This window comes from Scyliorhinus canicula, chromosome 2 (assembly GCF_902713615.1).
Source record: "Scyliorhinus canicula chromosome 2, sScyCan1.1, whole genome shotgun sequence".
Taxonomy (NCBI): domain Eukaryota; kingdom Metazoa; phylum Chordata; class Chondrichthyes; order Carcharhiniformes; family Scyliorhinidae; genus Scyliorhinus; species Scyliorhinus canicula.
Window position 1 is genome coordinate 119,699,125 of NC_052147.1, and position 27,025 is coordinate 119,726,149.

General features: G+C 43.7%; 1 protein-coding gene across 2 annotated transcripts in view; it reads left to right on the top strand.

Annotated features, from left to right (window-relative positions):
- fmn1 (formin 1) overlaps positions 1-27,025 on the top strand; it is a 532,192-nt gene that overhangs the window by 502,563 nt on the left and 2,604 nt on the right. For both annotated transcript variants that reach the window (XM_038785764.1, XM_038785772.1), the window contains one exon: positions 20,499-20,580. In XM_038785764.1, the coding sequence (XP_038641692.1) occupies positions 20,499-20,580 (82 nt within the window). The remainder of the gene's footprint in view (positions 1-20,498; positions 20,581-27,025) is intronic.

The following is a 27,025-nucleotide window of genomic DNA, read 5'->3' on the forward strand; positions in this document are numbered from 1 at the left end:
AACGTTACTATTTCTCTAATACGCAAGTAGAAAATAAGTGACTTTCAATATTAAGAAATTTAAGGATCGATGTGTAAATTAAGGGACACATAAATGTGAAAACCACCTTCCAATAATACTTCATATAGTTGAATTGTAATTTTCGAAAGAATATACACACAATTGGTGAGATCATCCGGCTGTACACGCTGGCGGGATCTGCCAGTCCTGCCAAAAGCGCATCCCTGCTGCAGTTTTCCCAGAGGCATGGGGTGGATTCAATGGGAAATCCCGTTGATAGCGGCGGGACCAGAGGATCCCACCACCAGCCATCAGTAGACCACCTCCCGCCGCGAGAAACACGCCGCAGGGAGACCAGTGTCTCACCCATTGGCCCAGATCCCCTTGATGGAAGTGGCAGCAAGCTTTGATATGTTTAGTAGTGTTGCGCATTGGGACACAGGAGCTGTCAGTTTAAGAAGGGCTTTTCACCTCTTATTGTCCTGGAGAGGCAAAAGTGTTGACCACTGCCTCTCAAAAAAGCCTTTGGCTTCCCATCTGTAGATCGTATCCTCACTTTTTTCCTAATGTTGCTATTGACGACCTGTCTTCTATTCCCTCACTCCCTTACTCCCTTCCTCCTATACTTGTCTCTCTCTCCCACCCTAGCTCTAATATCACACTCCCGTTCTCCTGATTGTCGCTCTTTATATCCTCCTGCCCCTCCTCCAAGTCCAACCTATTGCTTTGTCCAGTTCTCTAACTTATGCCCTGTTCTCTAACTTATTCCATCCCAGTTATTGCAGACTATACGCATGTTTCAGAGGGCATCATCCGGTGCAGTATTGGCAAACCGCTGGAATTCCGCATGACAGACATGCAGCATAGAATTTAATGTAGGTGGTGGGGTTCTTTCAATCCCACATCACCTCTTTTATGGAGGGCCGGCTGAGTTAAGTGTCAATCAATGCCAGGCCTTCGCCAGGATCAAGAAACCCGGGCAGAAATCCCGTGCCCCAAGTGCAACCAGCCAATCAGACGCTCAAGCTGTGCATTGCTTGGCAGCGCCACCAAGAGGGGGTGAGTGCTTCTGGTAATGCGCACACCCGAAGCTCAGGACCAAATTTGCTCTTAAATTCAAAAGCAAAGCAATGCTGGAAATCTAAAGTAAAAACAAAATGTACTGAGACAAGTCAGCAGGTCTGGCAGCATCCAGGGAGAGAGACTGAGGCCGGAATTCTCCGGTTGTTGCGATTCACTTTTCCCACCGTCAGCACAATCCAGCACGCAGGTTTCCCGGTGGCGTGTGATGGTTTCAAGGGGAAATCCCATTGATACATTGTGGGAAGATAGAATCCCACTGCCAGCGAAAGGCGCGCCACCAAGAAACACACGGTTGGGGAACAGGAGAATCCAGAGGCTGGGATTTCCCATTTCTCCACAGCTCTTTCTAGGAAGCTCTTGGGAACAAAGAGAGAGCCTCTTTGAAAAAAATTCTGGATAGAAAACCAGCTGCTCTGCTAAGTTAATGGATCCCTGCAGAGATATATAAATAAACAATCTTAATCCCCCTTCAAAACTGCCTCAATCTGTCAATCAAAAAGCTTTTAAGACACAATGGTTCATGAAACTGAAAGTAAACAAAGCAGTTCAAAGCTTTTAGCCTTTAAGGCATACAAATAAGCGTCAATACTTTAAGGGACAATGAAATTGACTGTGAGAAAACCACTTGAAATGTTTCCACAACATTAGAGGGATTGATTTTACTTTATCTCCCAGATCTTTGAACTTGGCATGCCAACAGACTTTTTAACGGGTTTAGGGGTACAAATGGGAACATTTTCACTTTATCAGAGAACTGTATTTTTGAGACACTAATTGGCTGTTTAAGGGCTGCAGATGGGAAGAACAGCCAAATGACCCCCATCCCAGGAAAGTCCCCGCCCTGAACCCCTCCAGCACAAGCCCTCCTGACCCCCACCTCCAATGAAGGACCCACTAAGCACCCTGGAGGTATTTTTAGGGAGGGTACACACACCCTTGCCTCTCCTCGGACTGCAAGCCATCAGGTCCATGTTTCTCAGGACTTGCACCAACTCACACTAGTGGGACCCCTGGTTGTGGGGTGGGGGAAGGGGCAGCTGGAGCATCCTAGAATGCAGAGGAATGGGGCACCCTTCCCATCAATTACATCCAAAACAGCTCCAATGAGCAATTTGCATGTTCCTGCCAGGTTAGGGACATGGGAAACCCCATAATGCTTGGCAGGGCGGGTCGGGGGACTCGCACCGGGTTTGATGCCAGGCGTGAATGCCGATTTTTGCCTGATGCGGATTCAGCGGGCCATCGTGAACCCCACACTAGCGGGCAACCATGGAGAGTCCCAGCCAGCATTTCAGATCAATATGAACTTTCATCCAAAACCTTACACTATGCTAGCTTTCCCCTGCAGTGTAAATAATGAGATTTTTAACATGGTGGACATTGCCTGATGACCTTAATATGCGTTGTGGCCTACTTTTAGTGTGTTTCTATTCTTAAGATAAACTAAAAAAATATTTCCTGCTTTGTTTTTATGTGTAGAACTACTACGACAGCCTTCAGAGTTAATTGACATTTGACTGCTTATATTCTATTATAATTATTTTCCATTGACTTTGAAATGACCAAACATAAATACACCATTGATATTTTTGCATGTTTTCTTTAATTGAAAGAAAATATGGCTGAGGTGAAGAGCTAAGTAACAATGTGAAGCATCATAAAAATTGAAGAAAGTAGGAGGAATGACATGACAAATGACAATTGCACCATTAGCTGAGATCAACATTGGGTTTTAAAAAGCTGTAGATTGAAAGAGGCGAGGAAGGTTCAAGATCAAGGGCTGGATTCTCCAGCCGCCTGATTCTCAGCGGCGATGGGATTCTCTACTCCCGCCACTTGACAATTAGATTTCCCATTGAAGCCACCCCACACTGCCGGGAAACCTGCAGGCTGGGGGAGGGGGGGGGGGGGGGGGCGCTGCCAGCGGCAACAGCGAACAACGGCCGGAAAATTCTGGCCAAAATATTCAAGAGAGGAACTGGGGTGGGGGGGATTTTCCAACCTCACCTGCCACCAGGATGTGACTTTTAGCTGGCCAGCTGCATCGCCCATGACAGGTCCCACCACGGTAAGGCCGGAAAATTCCGAGACTGATTTGGGAAAAGAGCGCGATTTCTTCATAATAAACACAAATTAATAAATATTTCTTCAAGCAGGTATAATTTTATTGACATGTCAAATTTTCAATTTATAGGAAAAATTGGATCAAATCATTAAAATAATTTCATTATGCTGATTTAAATTATTTTTTACGGTGGATCTAAAGAGAATCACATTGCATAATTAGTTTCAAGACACAAATGCAATTATGAATAATTATAAAAACAAATGTAATAGAATGGGTCAACCATCAAGTATCAATATTTCTCTCAGCCACCGATGCTATTTGGACAAGGTTGGGGTAAGTGGAATACTACCAGAAGGGACCCTCCCTCGAAAGGGGTCAGAGAACTAAGATAACTATGTTGAATCCCTCTCTTCAACCCCTGTTCCCTCTGAGATCATCTTCCCAACTGGCAGTATGGGAGCACTGAATTTACCATGTATCGTCAGCTAGCTCTCCAACCTCATATCAATAGGATTCTACAAATCCTATTAGCGTGACAAGCAGTAAATGTTTGAAACCAATAGTCTGCTGCCCTCACTTAGCATCCTCTTCCATCATTTGAGAGGTTTTTTTAACACACCTGACTGGGTTGGGTTTGTTCCTACATCTCCAAATGGTCTAACACACTTGACTAACTTAGTTCCACTAAAAGTAGCATTAAATTTGTGAATTTCTATTTCTTGACAACTGGTGGTTTTAATGTTTTAGAAATCAACTGTTCCCTGGTGATGGGCTCTTCAATTTGGTTTCTTTTTGCGTTTAGTTTCAGGCTAGCACAGATAACTACCACAGGGTGGGGGGGAATTTTCCATGCTCCCACAGCCATCAAAGGGATTTCCCATTGAATCCAATCCTGCCACCAGGAAGTCCGCGGCGAAGGTTCGCCGTCAGCGGGACAATAAGATCCCACTGACTAACACGGCTGGAAATTTTCACACACCCCCTCTGCCATGGGTTTGTCTCAGCAACAAATCATAGTTTTCAACAAAATCCATGTTGTTAATTTAAATTACTGCTTGTCAGAAATTCATCTTGATTGTTGTTGACCAACTTAATTATTTTTAAGTCACTTGTTTTAATGTCGAGTAATCTGCAAAACTGAGTACAGAACACTATTCATTTTGCAAACAAAGCATGTATATATCAGGTGATTGGCATGCATCTCACTGGGGAAATGCTGGGCAGAACAATATACACTATTGAAGTAAAATGGCACATCAGTTTATTCTCACCTTTATGACTCAGCTATTAACACATTCTGGGAATATTGCTACATGGTTAATGTTTAATGGATGATTAATTGTGCCAAACTACAGTACAAAATGGTAAACGGGCAGCTCATATCAGTGGAGTGTTTTGTAACTGAAATGAATCGATTATACACATAATTGGTTATAACTTCACTAAATCCCAGCAAATGTATGGCACTCACTGTTCATTTGACTTGCTCTTGCCCATTTAATTGCTATGACCTTTTGCACTGGGAATTGCTGTAGGCTGTTGATCCAAACAGCGTGGTACTCTCCAAAGGGCATCTGGGATCTATGCTGTTTTGGCGATGTGAAGAGGGGTAATAATGACTCACTATCCTACCACTCCCAAGTCTGACAGTAACAGGATTTCTTTGTAAAATTAATCAGGATGAAGGTATTTGCTTAATGTCTGTGCTTAACCATTTACGTGCTGATTGGAAAGTGACTAGTGTGGCAGGCTTTCATGAGTTTAAAACAAAAAGGGGTTCATTTTATTGTGTTAAAAATGCACCCAAGTAAAGGGATAAAAACATTTTAAAAGGCCCATGTCCGACCTTCACAATCGACTCTCAAACACATGCACACACAACACACACAAATGCAGAATTACAAGCTATAAAGTAGGTAGTTACTTTCTCAGCCAAATTAAGTTCAATGCTAAAAGGTTTAAAAAGGGAATTCACTTTTATGAGCCCTTTACTGGTATCTGTGGGTGCAGCAGAATTTCTGCCACAATGATCTTGATGTTCCAGGAATGGAAGCCCATATATAACTGCACTTGCAATTTCTTTTTTAAAATGTAACCCGTCTTTTCCAGAAGTTGATGATTTTTGCACCTGAGGTTCCTTTCAATGGAAATCCTCCATCTCTGCGCTGGACTTTTAACTTTAATAAATGTGGGGCCTGAACTTGGGTGAGAAGAGAAGGAAGCTCATTACAGCTTCATTGGCAGCTTCTCTAGACTACTGAATCAGCTTGTGTACTGTTTAAAATATATTTCAAATATGGCTATTTCAGTCACATGACCTCTCTCCCCATGTGATTTCAGTAAGTATTTGTTTGGCTGATATCTGGATGGACTGTAGCTTTTGTTTCATGGCCAAGGCGATTAGATTCTGTAATGTTCCAGCCATTAACTCCTGAATATCTATTACCCATTGTGTTGAGGAGGAACACGTTTCCAAGTAATTATTGTCATGGTAGACTTCCTGTCTCTGATTGAGAGGTAGCCTTGTGGAAATGCAAATGTGAGAACTGATAAATAATTTTTCACATCAGGTGTGAATTTCCATGACGTGGAGTATCTGAATTGTAATTCATGTTGGAACTTTCCAGAAACTGGTCAACTTGCAACACCAGACATCATGAGACTTGTGGCAGCTATGTTAAATCAGTGTGTTTTCTTTCTTTTAAAAAGTACTTTTTAAACAGTTCAATATACATTTGATCAGACGATGATATTACAGCTTAGTATCACTCATGCGCAAGTCATACCATCGTGACAATGTGAACAACAGCTGCATATCTCCTTTCAGGTGAAACAGCGACTTATTCATACTTCCTGAAATTTACGATACTATATTCACTGCTCACGATGCAGTCTGCTCTACATTGGGGAGGCCAAACCCAGATTGACTGATCACTTTATGGAATGCCTCCATTCAGTCTGCACGCGTGATTGCAAGCTTCCTGACGCCTGCCATTTTAATTCTCCAACTTTCTCCCACTCTGATCTCTTGGTCCATGGCTTCCAGTGTTGCAGTGAAGTTCAAGGAAGAGCACCTCATCTTTCAATTATAGCCTTATAGACTCAACATTGAGTTCAACAATTTCTGATCAAAACATCTGATCCAATTTTGTTTATTTTTTTTGTTGGTTTTGTTTCATTTGTCTCTTTTATATTTCTCTATTTCTTTTTGCTTTTGGACAGAATGATGCTGCCATTCCATATCCTCCGGACATATATTTTTCCTTTACTTTCCCTGCCACCATCAACTCTTCTTTCATTTAATTTTTCCTGCCTTCCACCCTCTCTCTTTCACTTCTGAAAACCTATTACATCTCTAATGTTTCCAGGTTCTGATGTAAGGTCATCGACCTGAAAATGTGGGCAGTGTTTGTGTTCCTGAGACCCGATCCTGATGGCAGGATGGAATATGATTCAGGAACCACAAATTCCAGGGAAGGACCCAGAGGAAGATTAAGGATGACGGACGGGTTTCCAAGTCTGGAGGGCCTATAGGAGGCCTTCCATTATTGAATGATTGACAGCCCCAGAGGGTGACTCAAGATGCACCTTCTGAAGACATTCCAATATTGATAAATAAAATATTCTCACAGCTGCCCGGCCAGCATTGTGGAACAGGAGAACCACTTCGCAACGTGGCGTGTGGCTGCAACTGAAGCCCTATGGCAATGGGAGGGAGAGATTAAAGAGATGTCACTAACCTCCTAGTTTGCTGCTGGGTGGCTCCTTCTACCCAACTAACAGTTTTCATCTTCACTGGGTGGTCAAAAGTGAAGAGTGCCCTGAATAGGCACTTCTATTGGCCTAATTGGCTATCCGCCACTGGTGGACACATGTGCTGTCACCACCCCCAGAAGTGTCCTCTCTCAAAATAGGCCTGAAATTAAGACAAAGCACACCGTTAAAAAGGGTTCCAAGGACAAGCCCTACAAGTTTGGTTTGTATGTGAGTCAGCAGGACTGAGACTGCAATATATTTGATACTGCTTTTGTGCAGTTTACAGAGGAGGGATGTTGGGCGTGATTTTGCAGGTCCGTTAGCCGTGAGTTCAAATCCCGTTATGGCCACTAAATCTTGTGAGGGGACCATAATGGGATTTGCGTCAGCAAGATCTTGATTTGAGATCTTCCCCGTCCCCCACCAGTGATGGAATCTGGTTCACGCCCAGAAAGGACCCAGAGAAGCATGCCAATGTTCAGTCAGAACCTGACACTGCCATTTTCTTTGGAAAATTCCATTCGTGAGCTCAGTCAGCAACTTCAGGAAATTTGTGTTTAACTGCATATATGCATTTACCTAAAGGTTCTGTCCAATAATATATTCAATAACAGTGAGCATTTATAATAAATTCTAACCCATTGGTCTCATTCTGTCAGAAGCAGATTGAAATATATGAATCAAGTGTGCTCCTGGATAGAACCATTTCATATCTGACTTCAGTGCAGTACTGTCTCTTTGCAAGCTTATAACCATTGTAAAAACAAGACATATTGCCACACGAACTCCTCACTCTGTTGCCCTAATTATTTTTTGACTGCCCAGTAAGTCTTTTGATCTGTCGGTTCCGCGTATTGAGTGCTCAATTTAACACTTGACTAACAAGTAAGATCAAGTAACAAGATTAAGTGGATAATTTTAGTAAACCTGTACTTGTATTTAGTTCGCCATTACTCATAAGTGCACCGGAATACTAATGTTAATCAACTTAAATTGAATTCAAAGCACGTATTTATATACTTTTTTTAACTACCTCGGTCCTTGTGCTTATTCAACAAAATCACGTTGTACAAGGTTTATATGGCCTGTGTTTTCACAGCAGAGAATTCTATAACCCACACCTGCCTTCAATCAACCAAAACAGATTACATCAGTTAGCTGTATTAACACGCACAAACCAAAGACCAAAGTGGTTGTTGATAAAAGCAAACCACTGTCACAGTATGGCAAATAAATGAAGAAAGCTATGATTTTATTTAATATAATGCTGTACCACTAAAAGCTTGCAATTTTAAATTTGTGAATTTAACATCAGCATTTCATCTTGTCTCTTCCTGAAGGGCAATGTATTGCATAGGTTATATATCCCACCTGTTTTAAATTTGGCTGCTCTTTTGGTAAGTTATTTGAATCTCAGGTCTACGTTTATTATGTTTTTTGCTGCATCTTCCTTTCCAGAATTATGAACATGATCTTGAGCAGTACATTTAGACATCACGAAGCTTTCTTGACAGCTTCTGAATTCTATATGACACTGTCCCCTAAAACATTATCCAGAGGGTGCACTCGACCAATTTGCATACTCCTTGGGAAAAGGGGATGTATACGGTATGAAGAATGCTCACACAACCTTGGAATAGTGAACAGCAACTTCTTGGAATCTTTACCTGTGCTTTTGACACACACAAATGCATTGACTTGGATTTATCCAGCCCCTTGTATTCTTACTCTGTTTTCTTCTCATTTGAAATAGCTGAATTGATGGATGTTGACATAGCAGCACTGGAGAAGCATCATTTCTTAAGGACAGCTGATTAAATTAATAGGCCTTAAACTGGCACCAGTTATGTTCTTCGAGGTAACCTTAGGCATACTGATGCAATTAAAGTTGTGGTCATTCTAGAAGCCAAATATTGCAATTTTGGACAGAAAGTGTTGGAAACACTCAGTCGGTTAGGCAGTATCAGCGGAGAGAGAAATTAAGTTAACATTTCAGTTCAATGAACCTTTGCCAGAACTGGCAAACAATCGAGATGTTATCAGTTTAAGCAAGTGGAAAGGTAAGGAAAAAAAGAGAGGGAGGTAACAACAAAAAGGAAGATCTAAGATATGGTGGAAGGCAGGAAAGTTTAGATGAAGAGTGATATTTTCCCTTTTATTTTCCTGCGTCCCATCATCCAAACACTCCTTCAAGTTGTAACAGCAACTTCATTACACGAGACTCAATTTGGTACTGCACTCGCTGCTCACAACATGGTCTATTCTGCATCAGTGTCACCAAACGGAAATTGGGTGACCGCTTTGTAGAACCACCTTCATTCAGTCCGCAAGTATGACCCCAAGCTTCCAGCCTCCTGTTATTTTAATTCTCTGCCTCATTCCTAAGCTGACCTCTCTGTCCTTGGCCTCGGACAATGTTCCAAAGAAACTCAATATAAGCTCGGGAAACTCAATATAAGCCGAGTTTAACAAATTCAAATCATAATCATAACCGCTTTTTGGATTTCAATTGTTAGTGATGATTCTGCTATTACTATTTACACCTCCTCTAGACCCATCTTTTGTTTCATTACTTGTCCCAATACCATCTCCTTTTTCAAATGCTTTGCTGTTAACCATTGCTGCCTTCCTCCTGATCACCTCACTTCTCCTTTGTTCTTCCACAGCCTCCACTTCCGTGCATCTGTACTTGCTTAAAACCTGTTGCATCTCAAACTCTATTTACACTTCTGATAAAAGCTAATAAGGACCTAAATCTTTGGGGGTGATTCAGCGGCAGCTAGAATCAGAAAACAGGATTCTCGCCAGCAAGATCTCGTTTTCTGATTTTCTGATTTTAGCCCCTGGAGATAGAGAAACTAACCCTGGCACTGCCCCCAGCCAGCTGGCAGCGCAAGCCTGACAGTTCCAGATAGCACTATCAGGGAGGTGTGCCAAGGGTGGGTCCACTGAGGAGCCCTCTTGGGGGTTTCCCCTTGTGTGTTGGGGAGGGTGAATGCACCGGCTTGTGCATATGGGGGGAGGGGGGGAGGGTAGGTTGCCCTGTTGCTTATGTGGGAGGAAGTGGGAGTTGCCCCGATGTTTGTGTGTGGGGGCGGGGGGGGGGGGGGGGGGGGGGGTGAATTGCCCTGATGCTTGTGGGGGGGGGGGGGTGAATTGCCCTGATGCTTGTGGGGGGGGGGGGGGGGAGTCCTGATGCTTGTGTGTGTGTGTGTGTGAGCGGGGAGGGGAGGTTTCTGTTCAGCGATCAGGCATCCTTGGAGATTGCATTGTAGGCTCTACCAAGCTCTGCCAGAGCAATGTTGAAAACCACACCCCAAAAATTGGCAGAAGATCTGAAGTAAACTTGGCAGTGTAGCTGGAGAGCCACAGGCCAGTTTTGTCGCTGAAACCAACATTCTGAAAAAAATATCAGAACTTTCTGCCCTTTCTGTCCCTCTCCACAGATGCTCTCTGAGGTGCTGAGTATTAGCAGGATTTCTAGCGGCAACAATATTTTGCTTTTGTTTTCCAATGTTGGACCTAACTTTTACAAAAACAAATTATTGCAGTACCACAAAGCTAAAGCTGTTACAGCAGAGACAGAGGTTATTTAGCCTATTGGGCTCAGGTATTGTATGAGTCAAATCAAGTGCAAAGCCATATTTGAAAAGTGCCCGTGCTTTACAAATGGGCATTTCCCAAATGAAAGACATATTATTCATGCCTGCACTCACATTACATTGAAGGTGTTCCATCACTACGTGGATATGCCTGCATCTCTGTTAATGGGCTAAGTGGATATTAAATAAATAACAGTCTCAATATCTGTTGTACAAATGCAGTAAGATATAGGGACAGGGAAGGCTGTTTCCAGTGAGCTTAGCATTTGGTAAATTAAAGTATCTTATTCATTTAAAACCAAAACTAAGTAATAGGCCACATAATCCCACTGGAAGTCCAAAGAAGAGATGTTAATTTTCACCTTATATCAACAACTTTGCTTTGCATCTGAGGGAACATTTGGACACATTGTTTCGGCAGATTTCACCTTTCCTTTACACTTATGTAATTAAACTTACAGGGAGGATGAACACCCAAATATTGCCTTTCCAGTTTATATTCTTCTATTTCTTTATATGTCGTACTTTCTCACTTGGAGCAGGAAATGCTTCTTCTGCTCAGATTCTATGTACACAATCATAACTTTCATATTCTGTGCCATTCCTTTTAATTCCAGGTTGATTTCTAATTTCATCCCAGCTGTGGCTCCCAAAAAACGAAGAATATATTTTCGCTGCAATTTAGCATTTAGTCCTTGATATACTTGACAAGAGTACGCAATCACTAAGGGAGATATGAGACATACTAACATTTTCTGAATAATCTAGTGAAGCATTCCAGCGGGGCGTTGAAAACTTCATGCTGGTGTACTGCGGGCTAATGCCAAACAGCAATTCCATCTCAAACCCACTTGAACTTGCATTCTAAATGTTAGTTCTATCAGAAAATGTTTCTTAAATAGGGACAATCAGGAGCAAAACCTATCGATTTTGTTCTGGACTCAACCACTTTGCGTATTCTGTTGCATCATCTGGACATTTGCAGGCACAGCAGTTTTATATCAAAACTATAAATCCTTTACACAGTTTGAGCCAGTCTTCCAATTCTATTAGTAGTTTATACTGTTCTTATATTGACAGCAGATATCCATCTTCAGCATTATCAACCACTGGGTTTCATATTAAATGTTCTCTGCTAAGGTTTGCTAAACCAAATATGGATTGCCAAATCGTATGAATAAGTATGAATCGTATGAATACTCTGAGTTCTAATCCCAAAAAGATTATTTCTTGTTCAATAAAATATAAATCAGAATCTGAGAACTTTTAGTGTACTAACCTGTACATACGCACCTTCTCAAGGACAATTAGGAATGTGCAATAACTGCTTGCCTAGCCAGTCATGTCCTTATCCCATGAAGGTATAAATAAATGTAATAATTGACCAGAAACTGAACTGGATCTGTCATATAAATATTGTGGCTACAAGAGCAGGTCAAATACTAGGAATCCTGCAGTAAGTAACTCGCCTCCTGACTCCCTAAAGCCTGTCCACCATCTACAAGGCACAAGTCAGAGATGTGATGGAATATTCTCCACTTGCCTGGATGAGTGCGGCTCCAACGACACGCAAGAAGATTGACACCATTCAGGAAAAAGCAACCCGCTTGATTGACACCCCATTCAAAAATGTTCATTCTTTCCACCAGCGATGCACAATGGTAGCAATGTGTGACATTTACTAGATGCTCTGCAGCAGCTCACCAAGGTTCCTGAGGCAGCGCCTTCCAAATGCACAACCACTATCATTTGGAAGGAGAAGGACAACACATACATGGGAACACTACCACTTGGAAAGTTCCCTCCAAGCCATTCACCATCCTGACTTAGAACTATATCACCAGCCCCCTACCCCGGCCCCCCCCCATCTACCAAGCCCCGCAGTGCCCCATTTTCAGAGAATTCCGCGACTGGAACCTGAGCGAGACAGCTTTGTCGTACTCCAGGATGCAGTTGATGATTAACCAAGCAATCAAGCTTAATGTTGGGATCTCGAGATCTAAATCTGTTACTAATAGTTGCAATTATTTCCACTCTGCTTGAGCTAATACTGCAAACCTGTACTCTGATGGGTGTTGTTGTTACACTTCCCACATCTAGTGGTGCACAAGGCAAACTTCCATCTTTCCAAAGTGAAGTTTTTCCTGGAACAGTCTGCCGCCAGAGCCTTAATAGCTTGAGGGCCACCACTTCACATCAAGTGACTGACCAGGAGTCTTTCCCGCTCTTACCAACAGCCATTGGTGTATTGGAAGGACTTTGCAGGTTGATAGTCAACCTGCTTGGGCACATTCTGAGCGTGCCTTCCTTGGCCATCAAGTCTTGGGATGGGATGTGAACCGGAAACCTCTGGATCAATGGCAAGGTTGCCACCCGCTGCGCGAGAAGACTTCCTATGCTAAACAAACAAGTGGAAGCTTATCACTGCTCTATGTTTGTTCAGCTGTGGAGTTTTAGTTTGTTACATTTCTGAAATAGTCCTGCCCATACTTTGGGTTCTCTAAACCTTAGCTCACAACAATGTCTGTCTAAATTCCCTGGGTCTGTCAACACTTGCTGTTATTACAGGGTGAAAGTGACATTAACTTCAACATCTGCACATGTGCAGTTGTACACTGAAATGCATACCTTATTGTCAGTGATACTTCGCTCCTCCGCAGTCTGCACTGGTATGGTGTTTGTCAATGGTATCAACATAGTTAATCATTAGCCATAATCCACAAAGGTCCAGAGGCATTTCTTGCCATTGGAGAGAGACAATTGGTTATATAGCTTGAGAGGCACCACTCCACAAGACCAGGATGGACTACCATTGAGATCACTGTAATGGTATGAAGGGCTCACTAGTCCCTAACAAAAAAACTGCTGAAAAAGTTAGAGCTGGAGTAATTTACTTTTTAACAGCTAAGTGATTATTACTGCTGAACAACATCTCTGGACCTGAAAACTGAAAACTGTTTTTTCTAATTGCGGAGTCTGGTTCCTTCAGAAGAAAATGATTTTTTTAAAAAACATTAGTGTTTTTTTGTAAAGCACCCTTTTTCTTATTTTTCTTTCCTTGACCACATATAGGCTCAAAGTTCTTCCCCCCCCCCCCCCCCCCCACTCCCCACACCAGTTTTTGTGACAGATAGTGCCCAACAGTGGTTTAATAGCAGCTCATTTTTACCTCACACTCCCTACAATCTTGCAGTTTGCTCCACACTTGGCTAAACAATAACAATAATGGAACCTTGCCGATTGTTCATGCACACCTGATTATTGGAATACACCAGCTGAATCTCCTTATATTCCATCAGCGGTTAAAAATATACACTTTTTCAAAAGAAGACGTAACCTATAAACATACAGTGGCACAGTGGTTAGCACTGCTGCCTAACAGCGTCAGGGACCTGGGTTCGATTCCGACCTTGGGTCACTGTCTGTGTGGAGTTTGCACGTTCTCTCCGTGTCTGCGTGGGTTTCGTCCGGGTGTTCCAGTTTCCTCCCACAGTCCAAAGATGTGCAGGTTAGGTGGATTGGCCATGATCCATGTGGGGGTAACAGGAATAAGGCAGGGGAGTAGGCCTAGGTAAAGTTCTCTTTCGGAGGGCCGGTGCAGACTCGATGGACCGAATTGTCTCCTTCTGCACTAAAGGGGCTCTTTGGATTTATATTCTCTTGTTATGCTTCTCTCTTACACGCATGTATATTTTCCAATATGCGTCTCACCTTGCAGAGGCAAAATACTGCAGCTGCTGGAAACCTGAAATAAAAACTGAAAATGTTGGAAGTGCACAGCAGGTCAGGCAGCATTTGTGGTGAGAAAAGAGTTAAACTTTCAGGTCGATGACCTTTCATCAGAATTATTTTGCTTCCTGTGCAATCATTTCAGTGTAATTTGTATTTCCTGAATTTTTTTAACTTCCTGCTCTGCCATCTTCTTAATTTGTTGAGAATTCTTCAGTCTGATTGTTTGAAAAATTTGCTGCTGTTTGCGCTATTTACTGACTGCCTACAGCTCCGTGATAGAGGGCACTGGACTAGATGGGGAACCTGATAACTAGAAACCCCAGTGTGAAGCCTGTGACAAGACTCTGGACAAATGTACACAAGGTGAATTTTCACATTGTTCACCACACAGGAAAATTCTGGATGATAAGTTTCACACCACTGACTGATGAAAATATACTTTCAACTGTCGAACATAGTTTTAATCTGAACATTATCATCTGTTTTCAGTTTTGAATCAACTTTGGAGATTTATACTGTAGGTCAAATGCATTCAAGTCATATTGGAACCAGTAACAGCGAATCATTCCAGTACGCACTTCAGGAGGGGGTTTATAATCCACCTAAACATTGTGTATAAGTGGAAGAGGGTGGGATTTGTTGATTTGTTTTCATAAAATTGGATGAGCTTCTGAAATTTGGCTATGAATGCTTAATTGCTCTCTTTTTTTGTATTATGACACTCTTGGGGGATTTTGATGTAAGGCGTGTCAGACAGCATAGTGGTGGTGCTGGTAATGTATACTCAGTGGACAGATCATGATATCTATCAGGCAGTTTGATTCCTGTGACACCATTTTAGAATTTCATACTGCAGCTGATGTTCTCTCTTAATCACAGTTGATTATATGCGTTCAGATGCAGGAATAGTGCTATTTATATGGATCATCAACTGCTTTCAGGTTAGTTGCTGATTGATTTCAATGTGTTTTCTGCCACGATTATTCAAGAATTTGGTGTTTTCTAGAGCTGTCTAAAGTTAATAAAATCCACAGATCGTGGTATGACTTTCAGGCTTCTGCTCAAACCAACTGTTCCCAACCATAGGCATGCCAGAAGCCATGTATCAGAAGGAATGCAGAATGACAGGGGAAACGAACAGAGGTAACATAGAGCAGAATAGGGAGGAGATGGGGCAGAAGGGCTCTCAACCGGTGGCTGCATCCATCCAGGATGATCACGAAGCAGAGGTCTGACCTGAACTTGAGCGCAGAACAATATGTGCAACGTCTGTGCTTCAGTAAGGACTTACTCACTGAGACCTATCGCTTGCTATTAATGAAAACTCAGAGCAGAGCAAGGACTATATTGTCAGAGACTATAAATATGATCATGGCAATTAACTTCTATGTAGCAAGCTCCTTCCTGGAGCAAATGATATATTCGTCATGCTGTCCAGTTTACTATCTACTATTGCATCTGGGATATCTCTGATGGTCTCTATTCAAAGACAGCTAAATAAATGTAATTCTTGCCAGAGAGCAGTATATAGAATGAGCATGCAACCTTACAACAATTCTGCATGATGCAAAGTGCCTCTGTTGCCTGAATGGTTCTTTTCAGGCTTCGCATCTCAGCCTTAGGAAGTGACAAAGCCTGAAGTTATTACATTCCCTCAATCTCCACCTGATGTGGGACCATAGACTGCAAAGTGTGCAGGTCAATCACCAGTATTCTGGTAGCAGTCATTTTGTGCCAATCCACTGTACCATCTCCATTCAAGCCATACGTCAAACCACAATGTAGTTATTGGACTACTAGAGCTATCCACTGATTGCATGCTTCATTACTCTGGCGCACAGCACATGTGAGCAGCAGGAATGCAATGAAGACATGTTGCCAAGCAAAATTGATAAAGCAGACCATTGGCATACTGAAATAATGCTTCTGCTGCCTCGAATATCTAAGTAGCACTGTAGTAGTTGGCAGAGCACATGTTACATTTTGCTATGGTCTGCTTGTTGCTGTACAGCCTTACCATTATGAGGACACAGCACTTGCTCCTAGTTATGTGACGTTCAGGTGATGAAGAGGAGAATTAAAGGGAGAGAAGGGGAGTAAGCCACCTATAGACAGCCGTTCTCTCGCCACGATGTCCATGAACATCTCCTCCAGTAAATGCACCCATTCACCAACAGTCCCACAATTTACGTCGCTGTCTCACTGACCAACACACCATCTGTATGGCCATGATGTAAAAATACTAAGAGCCAACAAAAAAATAAACATTCTGAAACAAATTTATATATCAAAGCATGCTTAATTTTGCACACAGACATCAACTGGTCACCTTTGAGCATTCCCTCAGTGTGTGTCTTCCATGTACCTTTGCCTGTCCTAATGATGCTATACAGTCCTATCCCAGTGGCTGCAATATGGCTGGTGGAAGGCTGTTGACTTTCAGTGGGAAACATTGCACAGGCCTTGCAGGATGACCTTTTCTGGGCCTGGAAGACCCAACTTCAGATTGCACTCTCAGTATGGATGGCGGCAGCATGCACTCGCTGAGTGACAGTCAACAGCAAGCGCACTAATGAAGTGACAGTGGTGAGGGGCTGAATGCTGTCCTCTATGTCATAATATACACATCAGTATATAATGGTGCAGGCACACACTGACTGACACACTGCAAGACCAATCAACACACACAACACAGCAGCCAATCACCAGTTAGGGCATGCTCACTATAAAGCCAGAGGGCACTCGTTTTCCCGCTCTTTTGGGATGCAGCCTCTGAGAAGGACAGAGCGCGCAGCTAGTAGCACAGACCTTCACCATGTGCTAACAGTTTAGACTGGTCAGGATAGGCATGGGTCTTCAGTTAATCTAACATAGTGTCGACCCACAGTGAAAGTATGTTCAACAGTTCCTAGCTTAATAAAATAGCGTTGTACTATTACAAGTGTTGGTAGCCTGTCTATGTCACTGCTAAGGTAAACGCAGTCTCCACAGATCCAGAGTACCCAACACATCACTCTCGAGTGAACAGCAGCTTCGTAGAGTCACTGTCACTTTCCCGGAACAGGGTCTCAACAAATATCTGTTATCTACTTTGTCGTCTGTTGGAAGAGAGATTGCCAGACTGCTGGCACACCCTTCCAGCCCCTTCAAATATTAATGTACCCTGTCTTGATGGCAGAAGTATGACCTTGCAAAATAAAAAGCTGGCCTTAGACATTGGATGGCTTCTGCTTGTGTTACAATGGAAACAGAAATAATGGCTTGAGACACTGCATTATGGTTGGTCCACAAGCATGCTCATGGAATTGACTGCCACCTCCATGCCAGAAAGGATTGGCGCCAAATTCTGTGCAGAGCCCTATGCCAAGTTGGTGCTGGACTCCTCCATGATATTGCATGCACATTTTCTGGCAGGGCCGTTATTCCTTCAAGCTGTTCATTGTGCATAATAAAACACTGCAGTGCGTTAAATCTAAAAATACTAGAAATACTCAGCACAGCAGTGGAGGGCTAAACAAAGTTAAAATTCCAGGTCAATAATCTTTCAGCGGAAAACATAGAACATAGAACAGTACAGCACAGAACAGGCCCTTCGGCCCTCGATGTTGTGCCGAACAATGATCACCCTACTTTAAACCCACGTAACCCGTATACCCATAACCCAACAATCCCCCCATTAACCTTACACTACGGGCAATTTAGCATGGCCAATCCACCTAACCCGCACATCTTTGGACTGTGGGAGGAAACCGGAGCACCCGGAGGAAACCCACGCACACACGGGGAGGACGGGCAGACTCCACACAGACAATGACCCAGCCGGGAATCGAACCTGGGACCCTGAAGCTGTGAAGCATTGATGCTAACCACCATGCTACCGTGAGGCCCTAAACACAAAAGAAAAACGTTAGGGGTTTTAAGCAACTTTATAGAGGCAGGGATAGGAGAGCAAGGAGGGAAGAACAAAGGGGAAGGTCCGTGATAGTTTAGAAGGAAGTAGAGATTAAATTATAACAGGGCTGATAGTGCAAGGCAAAAGGATATGATAATGGGGCAACAAAAGATATGTCCAGAACAAGTGTAAATGAGAATAACAGAATCTTCATCAACAGCTCGGTCTCAGAAAGAATAGGCCACAAGTTATGATTTGAAATTGTTGAACTCTGAAAGCTTAATTGAAAGATGAAGTTCTGTTCCTTCAGCCTATGGTGAGCTTCATTGGAACAGTTTTAGAAGCTAAGAACCGAGAAAGCAGAATGGGACTGGAGTGGAAAATTAAAATGCTGAAGGTGGCAGGAATGGCAGACGATGATCTACTGAATAAGCAGGCTGATGGGGTTGAATCTGAGGACAAGAGGAACCTTATCATAGTTCTGAGAGGGATAAAACGGGGTGAGAGCAGAAGTGCAAGAAATGGAATGGACTCAGTCGGCCCTGTAAGCCATGATACTGGAGAGTTTTGGTTAAAGATAAAGGAAGACTTGTCAGAAGCAATGATATGGAAGGTAGCATTGCCGCAAAATATACGAAGGAGAAGAAGAGACTGGGAGAATGAATGGAAACGGGGTGTGAGGAAGTGGAGTCATGTTATCTGTGGGAGTCACTCCTTTATAATGGGCATTGGTCGATACCAAACCCCAGGAATTGTGACAAAGAAGCGAGGGAAGGAAGGGAAGAGTCAGAGATGGATCATGTGAAGACGAGGGAAGGATGGGAATTGAAAGCAAAAAATATGAAATTTTCAGTTCATGTCGAATTCATGAACACTTTTTAGTTGCACATTGTTCTTTCATGAGTGTCAAATTCATCAGGTTTGCTTTGCGAATTCTTTGCTTTGCAAGGCTTTCACTGCAAATTTTCTTATTTGTCCTTTATAACTAATTTCACGGATGTGTCCAGTTTGATCAGGTTTTCTTAAACATATGGGGACGCCACAACAGTTTTAAGGAGAGTTAGTTGCGCATTTTCTTTTAATTTGTCTGCCATTTGTCGATTGACGAGTGATGAAGTTAATAATATGTGTTCTGTTTTTAATATGCATTCAGCTAGCATTGCATCGTGGAATATATATTTTCCAGTATTTGGGGGCTCAGTTCTTTGAATATTTTATGGTTTGCGTACTGCTTATCAGAGAAACTTAAAATTTATGATGCTGAAGGAGACCATTCAGCCCATCGAGTCTACACCGGCCCCTGATAGAACACCCTACCTAAGCCCACACCTCCACCGTATCCCCGTAACCCAACAACCCCACCTAACTTTTGGACACTACGGGGCAATTTAGCATGAGCAATCCACCTAACCCACACATCTTTGGACTGTGTGAGTAAACCGGAGCACCCGGAGGCAACCCACGCAGGGCAGCGGAGGTGGTCCACCGGATCTTCTAGTCCCATCGCTGTCAACAGATTTTCCTATTGTTTGCACCCTCCACAACCTGGGAACCTCTGCCAGGGGGCACCATTGGCGGGCCTGGCCGGAAATTCTCGGCCAACATTTCTATTTCACAAGAAATGGCCAAATTCAATCGGATATTATTTGTTCAATCTGATGTGATCTCTTATCTAATTCTGAAGTGTCAAATTAAATTAAGGATTGATTTCATTGTAGCTATGGTGAGTGCTGGATGCTATAGATGGCTCCCTTGACAAGAACCCAGCCATTGAAGCAAAACATGTTGAAGTCCGTAATTTATTAAAACACAAATAGTGCCGTCGATAGGTAGATTAGATAACCCAATGTACATCTTCTGCCTGGGGCTGTAACTATTCTGCATATAATATCATAAACCTTGTGAGAGCCACATGGTATGAATCAATTGTAAAATGACAAAGATTGGTAAGTTCATACTTTATAAGCCATAAAATGAGAAGCAATAGATGTCGAAGTCCCAATGTACTTTTTCTCTCAGTGTGATCTTTGCCAGCTGAACTTAAATTCCCCAAAGTTTGATTGAATAATGATTAGTGAAGAGTTGAGCTTTGAATCTAGCCTGTATTGGGGCAGATTGAGATTCTGAAAATTAGTTTTATTGCCTTTAGTGTCAAGTTTGCAAGTAACGCTTCAAATTCTAAGTACTTTTCACTGTGATGATTTTGGAGAAAGATGTACATTATTTACAGCAAAATGATAAACAAACTTATTTGTGTGTGCATTTACAATATGGCTATAAATCATGAATTAAAACTTTTCACCGTGGTTCATTAAAATACAGACAATATTTTAAAAATGACAAGTTTCTTCTGAACATGTTTCAGGTTGAAGGAGGCTCAGCAATCTGTAAAGAAGATAACTTCAGAAAAGAGAGTCGAAACAAAGAAAACAAATCCCAACAGCTTGGTAAGATTATTATTACCAATGATCTATATTACTGGCCCTGAATCTATTTGATAAGGATTATGGCGCTCTGATTTTGAATTTGAATAACCTTTATTGTCACAAGTAGGCTTACATTAATATTGCAATGAAGTTACTGTGAAAAGCCCTTAGTCGCCACATTCCGGCGTCTGTTCAGGTACACTAAGGGAGAATTCAGAATGTCCAAATTTTAGGGTACCAAAAATCCAAAGATATATTTTTAAAACTATATCCTGCTCATTTTTATATATATTTGGTATAATCAAGACTTTGATGATGACTTTGTAAAAAAAATATATAATGCAGTCTGAATTCTTCCTCTGGAAAAGATATTAGAGCGTTGGAAAGGATGCAATGAAAATTCCAAAGAATGAGATCAGAAATGTGATATTGTAATCTGAAGAAAAATGTAAAAGTTTCAGGCTTTTTCACTGGAACAGAAAAGTTTAACAGAAGCTATAATGGAGATTTTCAGTAATGGAAAAATTGCTTAACAATTCATAAGAGCACAAGATGCAGAGCAGTAATAGACCATACAAGCTATTGATCGTCCTCCACCATTCAGTGCATTCATGGCCGATCCTTAGCCTCAATTCCACCTCCCTGTTTGCTCCTCTTGATTCCCTCAAAAGCTAATAATTATTCTCAGCCTTGAATATATTCAACAATGAACATCTAGAATTCGAAAGATTCACAGTCCTCTGAATTAATAAATTTATTTTCATCTCAGTCCTAAGTTTCTTCAGGGTACCTGCCATTTACCTTGCCCTGTAGCTCAGAAGTTACAGCCCTAGTCACCCAGTTCAAGACATTACAACAGTGACTACAATTCAAGAAAATACTTAATTGACTGTGCTTTGATACATTCTGATGTTGCAAAATGCACAATATAAATTTGCGTCTTTACAACCTTTTCTTTCTTGATGCAAGCAACTTTTCAGGGTAGCCCCGATAGATGCAGTTGTTACCTGACAAAAAATTTACTTTATTTAGCTATGTTGGATACCTGTCTGGTTGCAAACAATTATTTTGGCCTATTGATGCAACAGGATTACATACTTTATCCAATATTTTTGAATGAACTATTTGCCTAATTGTAATGTGTCGTGTGCAAGACAGCTTTGGGAATATAAGCAAATGTTATGGAACTGATTTTCTTTGGTTACAGAATGTTCTAGATAATTATAGCCCTGTTTGGATAATCGAGGTAATCTGTTAAACTTTGGAATTTTAAATTGTTGTGTACTGGTAGCTACGTCCTTCAGCATTTTAACATGTGCTTGATAATGGACAGTCTGTACCACAAATGATTTCAAACATAGCATGGAGTCTGGATTCAGCCTACTAATTGGAAGAGTTAAAATTGACCTGTCAATTATACCATAAAGTTGCCTTATTTTGTAAGATTGCAATAAATGGGTTGATTTTAACCCAACTGGCTGGCGTGAGTGAGATTTGGGTGTCACTGGTTGGACCAGCATTCATAGCCCATTGCTAATTGCCCTTGAGAAGGTGGTGATGAGCCACCTTCTTGAATCCTTGCTGTCCCTGTGTTAGATACGCCCACAGTGCTGTTAGGAAGGGAGCTTCAAGAAGAAGATTTTGAGCCAGCAACTTGGAAGGGGTATCATTACAATCAAGCAGTTTCACTTATCACCCTGCTGTAGCCACTCTATAATGTCAACATCTGAGGTGCCACGGGAAGCAAGAAGGTACTTCATGAATGCATTGTAAATCAAGCTTCTATTATGTAATTATGACTCAGTCTCGGTTTTAACTGGGTGGGTCTGAAGCACAACCCAAAAGCCAATCGACTGATTAAAACCTTGCTGAATTGACCTCAGGCACTCACTGGTACTACTTAAAGGGGTTCAGAAATATGAAGCACAAAGGGAGTGAGGAGTCCTCGTTCAGGGTTCTGTTAAGGTTAACATGCAGGCTCAGATGGCAGTTAGGAAGGCAAATTCAATGTTAGTATTCATTTCGAGAGGGCTGGAATACAAGAGCAGGGATGTATGCTGAGGCTGTATAAGGTTCTTGTCAGACCTCATTTGGAGTATTGTGAGCAGTTTTGGGTCCCGTATCTAAGGAGGGATGTGCTGGCCTTGGAAAGGGTCCAGAGGAGGTTCACAAGGGTTTGTCATATGAGGAATGGTTGAGGACTCTGGGTCTGTACTCGATGGAGTTTGAAAGGATGAGGGGGGATCTTATTGAAACTTACAAGATACTGAGAGGCCTGGATAGATTGGATGTGGAGAAGATGTTTCCATTAGTAGGGGAGATGAGAACCCGATGGCACTGCCTCAGACTGAAGGGACAATCCTTTACTTGGCACTTGTGTGGAGCGAATGTTACTTGCCACTTACCATCCCAAGCCTGAATGTTGTCCAGGTCTTCCTTCCTGCCGACTGCTTAATATTTTAAAAAATATTTTTATTCAAGGTTTTTTACTTATATACACAAAAATATCAGAAAACTAAACATTAATCTGAACAAACAACGACAAATCCCCAACCTCCCCTGCTACCAACATCCCACCACATCCTGCCTTCCCAATTTTCACTCCCTTACCACCACCCAACCTCGCCCCTACTGCACTCCCCCCCCCCCCCCGCCCCCCCCCCCCCCCCCCCCCTCATCCACTGACCCCTCAATCCTCCTTGAAGAAATCAATGAATGGGTGAACCAGACCCCTGCAAAGCGAACTTGATCTTTTCCAACCGCAGGAACTCTGCCAGGGTGACTCACCCATACCCCGTCTTTGGCGGCTCAGAGTCCTGCCAACGCAACAAAATCCATCTCCGGGCTATCAGAGACTCTCAGATGTTCCGACACACCAAATATCACCACCTCCGGACCCGGGGCCACCCCCACACCCAAAACCTTGGACATAACACCTTATGCGCTACCTTAAATACGATGAGGCTCAACCTTGCACATGACGAGGAAACATTCACCCACCACAAAGCCTCTACCCACATCCTGGCCCGTGCCGCCCCTCCCAGCTCATTTGCGCATAATCTCCTCCCCCGGAGCACCCTCGCTCTCCATTGATTTCTTGTAAATATCCGACATCCTCTCCTCCTCTATATCATCATCTGACAATAACTTGTCCTGCAGCACCAGAGGCAGCAGTCCCGGGAAGGAGGGAAGGACAGTATCTCTCTCTTCATAATATCTCTCATCTGCAGGTACCTGAAGCCATTTGCCATGGGCAATGCATACTATTCCTCTAACTCCTCCAGCTCCGCATGCATGTCCCCTATAAATAAGTCCCTAAGTACTCTCTCCCCACCTGCTGCCACCCCTCACATCCCGCCCCACCAGCACAAACCTATGGTTGTCACATATTGGTGCCCACAATAACATGCCCTCCAACCCAAAACGCTGCCTGCACTGGCTCCACACCCGCAACGCCAAAAACACCACTGGGCTCACAGAGTACCTGACAGGCACAAATGGAAGAGGTGCCAACAACAGTGCCCTCAAATTCATCCCTCTACACGACGCCACCTCCAACCACCCCCAAACCGATCTCTCCGCCACTGCCCATTTCCTCACCGGAGTAATGTTCGCCACCCAATAATAATCTATCAAATTCGGCAATGCCAGCCCCCCACCGACCCACCCCTCATCGTCCCCTCTCCAAGAACATCCACCTCACCCGCGGGGTCTTTCCTGCCTACACAAACCCTGAAATCATCCCGTTAACCGTCTTAAAAAAGACTTAGAAGGGTGGCATGTGGCGCAGTGGTTAGCACTGAGACTGCGGCGCTGAGGACCCAGGTTCGAATCCCGACCCTGGGTCACTGTCCGTGTGGAGTTTGCAAATTCTCTCCGTGTCTGCGTGGGTTTCACCCCCACAACCCAAAGATGTGCAGGTTAGGTGGATTGGCCACACTAAGTTGCCCCTTAATTGTAAAAAAAATAATTGGGTACTCTAAATTTTTTTTTTAAAAAGGACTTAGGAACACGAACAACTGTAATTTTCACCATAGCACGTGCCAAGCTAGTGATAGCGGTAACACATCCCACCTTTTAAAATCCGCATTCATTCGCTCTACCAATCGTGCCAAGTTCAATTTATGTAGCTGGGCCCAGCTCCATACCACTTGGATTCCTAAATACCGAAAACTCGCCCCCACCACCCTGGATCAACTCTTCCAACCTCCTCTCTTGCCCTCTAGCATTGATTGGGAACAACTTATTCTTCCCCATGTTGAATTTGTACCCTGAAAACCTGCCAAATTCCCTCAAATTTCCATAATCCCGCCAATGCTGCCCACCGGATCAAGGATATAGATACATAGAAGATACAGTGGGGAAGGAGGCCATTCGGCCCATCGAGTCTGCACCGACCCACTTAAGCCCTCCTACCCTATCCCCATAACCCAATAACCCCTCCTAACCTTTTGGACACTGAGGGGCAATTGATCATGGCCAATCCACCTAACCTGCACGTCTTTGGACTGTGGAAGGAAACCGGAATACGCGGAGGAAATCCACCCACGCAGACACTGGGAGAAGGTGCAGACTCCACACAGACAGTGACCCAGTGGGGGATCGAACCTGGGATCTTGGCGCTGTAAAGCCACAGTACTAGCCACATGTGCTACTGTACTGCCCAAATATAATAACAAATCATCTGCATATAGTGAAATTCTATGCTCAGCAAACACCCTCCCCCCCCCCCTCCCCCTCCCCCTCCCCCACTCAATTCCTTGACACCCTAAGCAGCATTGCCAACAGCTCTATCACCAAGGTGAAAAGCAATGGGGAGAGCGGCACCCCTGCCTTGTCCTCCAGTGTAATCCGAAGTACCTCAAACTCATCGGATTTATCCAAACACTTGCCACCGGCACCCTGTACAACAGCTAAACCCAATCCACAAACCCTAACTGCCCAGCACCTCCAACAAATATGCATACTCCACCCAATCAAGGCCTTCTCCGTGTCCATAGCCACCACTACTTCTACCTCCTGCCCCTCCGAGGGCATCATAATTACATTAAGCATCCTGCGCACATTCACCAACAACTGCCTTCCCCTCACAAATCCAGTCTGGTCCTCTCCTATCACCCCTGGCACACAGTCCTCAATTTGCGATGCTACCCTTCGCCAACAACTTTGCATCAACGTTCAGCAGCAACATACTGCTCCGGATCCTTATCTTTCTTTAAAATCAGGGAGATGGACACCTGTGACAATGTGAGGGGAAGCTCCCCCGATCGCTCACCTCATTGTATGTCCTCACCAACAACGGCCACAGCTTTGCATCAAACATCTTATAAACCCGTTTGGTCCCGGGGTCCTCCTCGCCTGCATCGCACCCATACCATCGATCACCTCCCTCAACCAAATTGGGGCCCCCAGCCCCTGAACCCTCTCCCCTCTACCTGAGGGAACTCCAACCCTTCCATTAACCACCGCAGCCCCTCCTCCCCAGTCTGATTCGTACAGCCTCCTATAGAAAGCCATAAATGCCCCATTCATCCCTTCCGGGTCCATCACCACTCTATCCTTCTCATTCTTCAACCTACCAATCTCCTTCATCGCTGCCTGCTTCCTCAGCTGGTGAGCCAGCATCCTGCTCGCCTTTTCCCCGTACTCTTACTCTGCTCCTCTGACCGTTCACAACTGCCCCACCGCCTTCCCCATGGACACTAACTCAAACTCCATCTGGAGCCTTGCCCTCTCCTTCAACAACCCCCTCCTCCGATCCACCCTCAGAAATTCTTGTACCAGCCTTGCCCTCTCCTCACGCCCCACCCTCTCTCTGTGTGCCCAGATCTAAATAAATAAGGCCTTAAGTGCCTCCCACAGCGTGGCGGCTGTGGCACCCCCATATCGTGAGACTCCACATACCCCTGAATGGCAGCCCTCATCCGCTCACACACCCCCTCATCTGCCAGCAGCCCGATATCCAACCTATACAGTGGCCGCTGGGCCTCCAACTGCACCACTCGCAAATCCACCGTAAACCACAGTCACCGAGTACTCTGAGTTGGCCACCCCTGCCAGCAGCGCCTTGTTCCTAACAAAAGAGTCGAGCCGAGAATACACCGTGTGCACATGGGAGAAGTATGAGAGCTCCTTCGCCCAGGGCCTCCCAAAGCTCCACGGTGCCCCCCCCCCCCCCCCCCCCCCCCCCCCGCAACCCCCACTCCATGTGCTCCATGAACCCCCTCAACTACCTAGTCACTGTCAACACCCTCGATGACATAGGAGTCAACCTGTCCAAACTCAGATCTTGGACCATATTGAAATCATGAACCATGAACAGCTGATGCATGTCCAGGTCTGGAATCCTCCATAACACCCACCTCATAAGGTCCATGTCATTCCAATTCAGGGCATAAATATCCTCCAGGTCCACCGGCATCCCCTTAAGCTTCCCATTGACTATCACATATCTAGTCCCTGGATC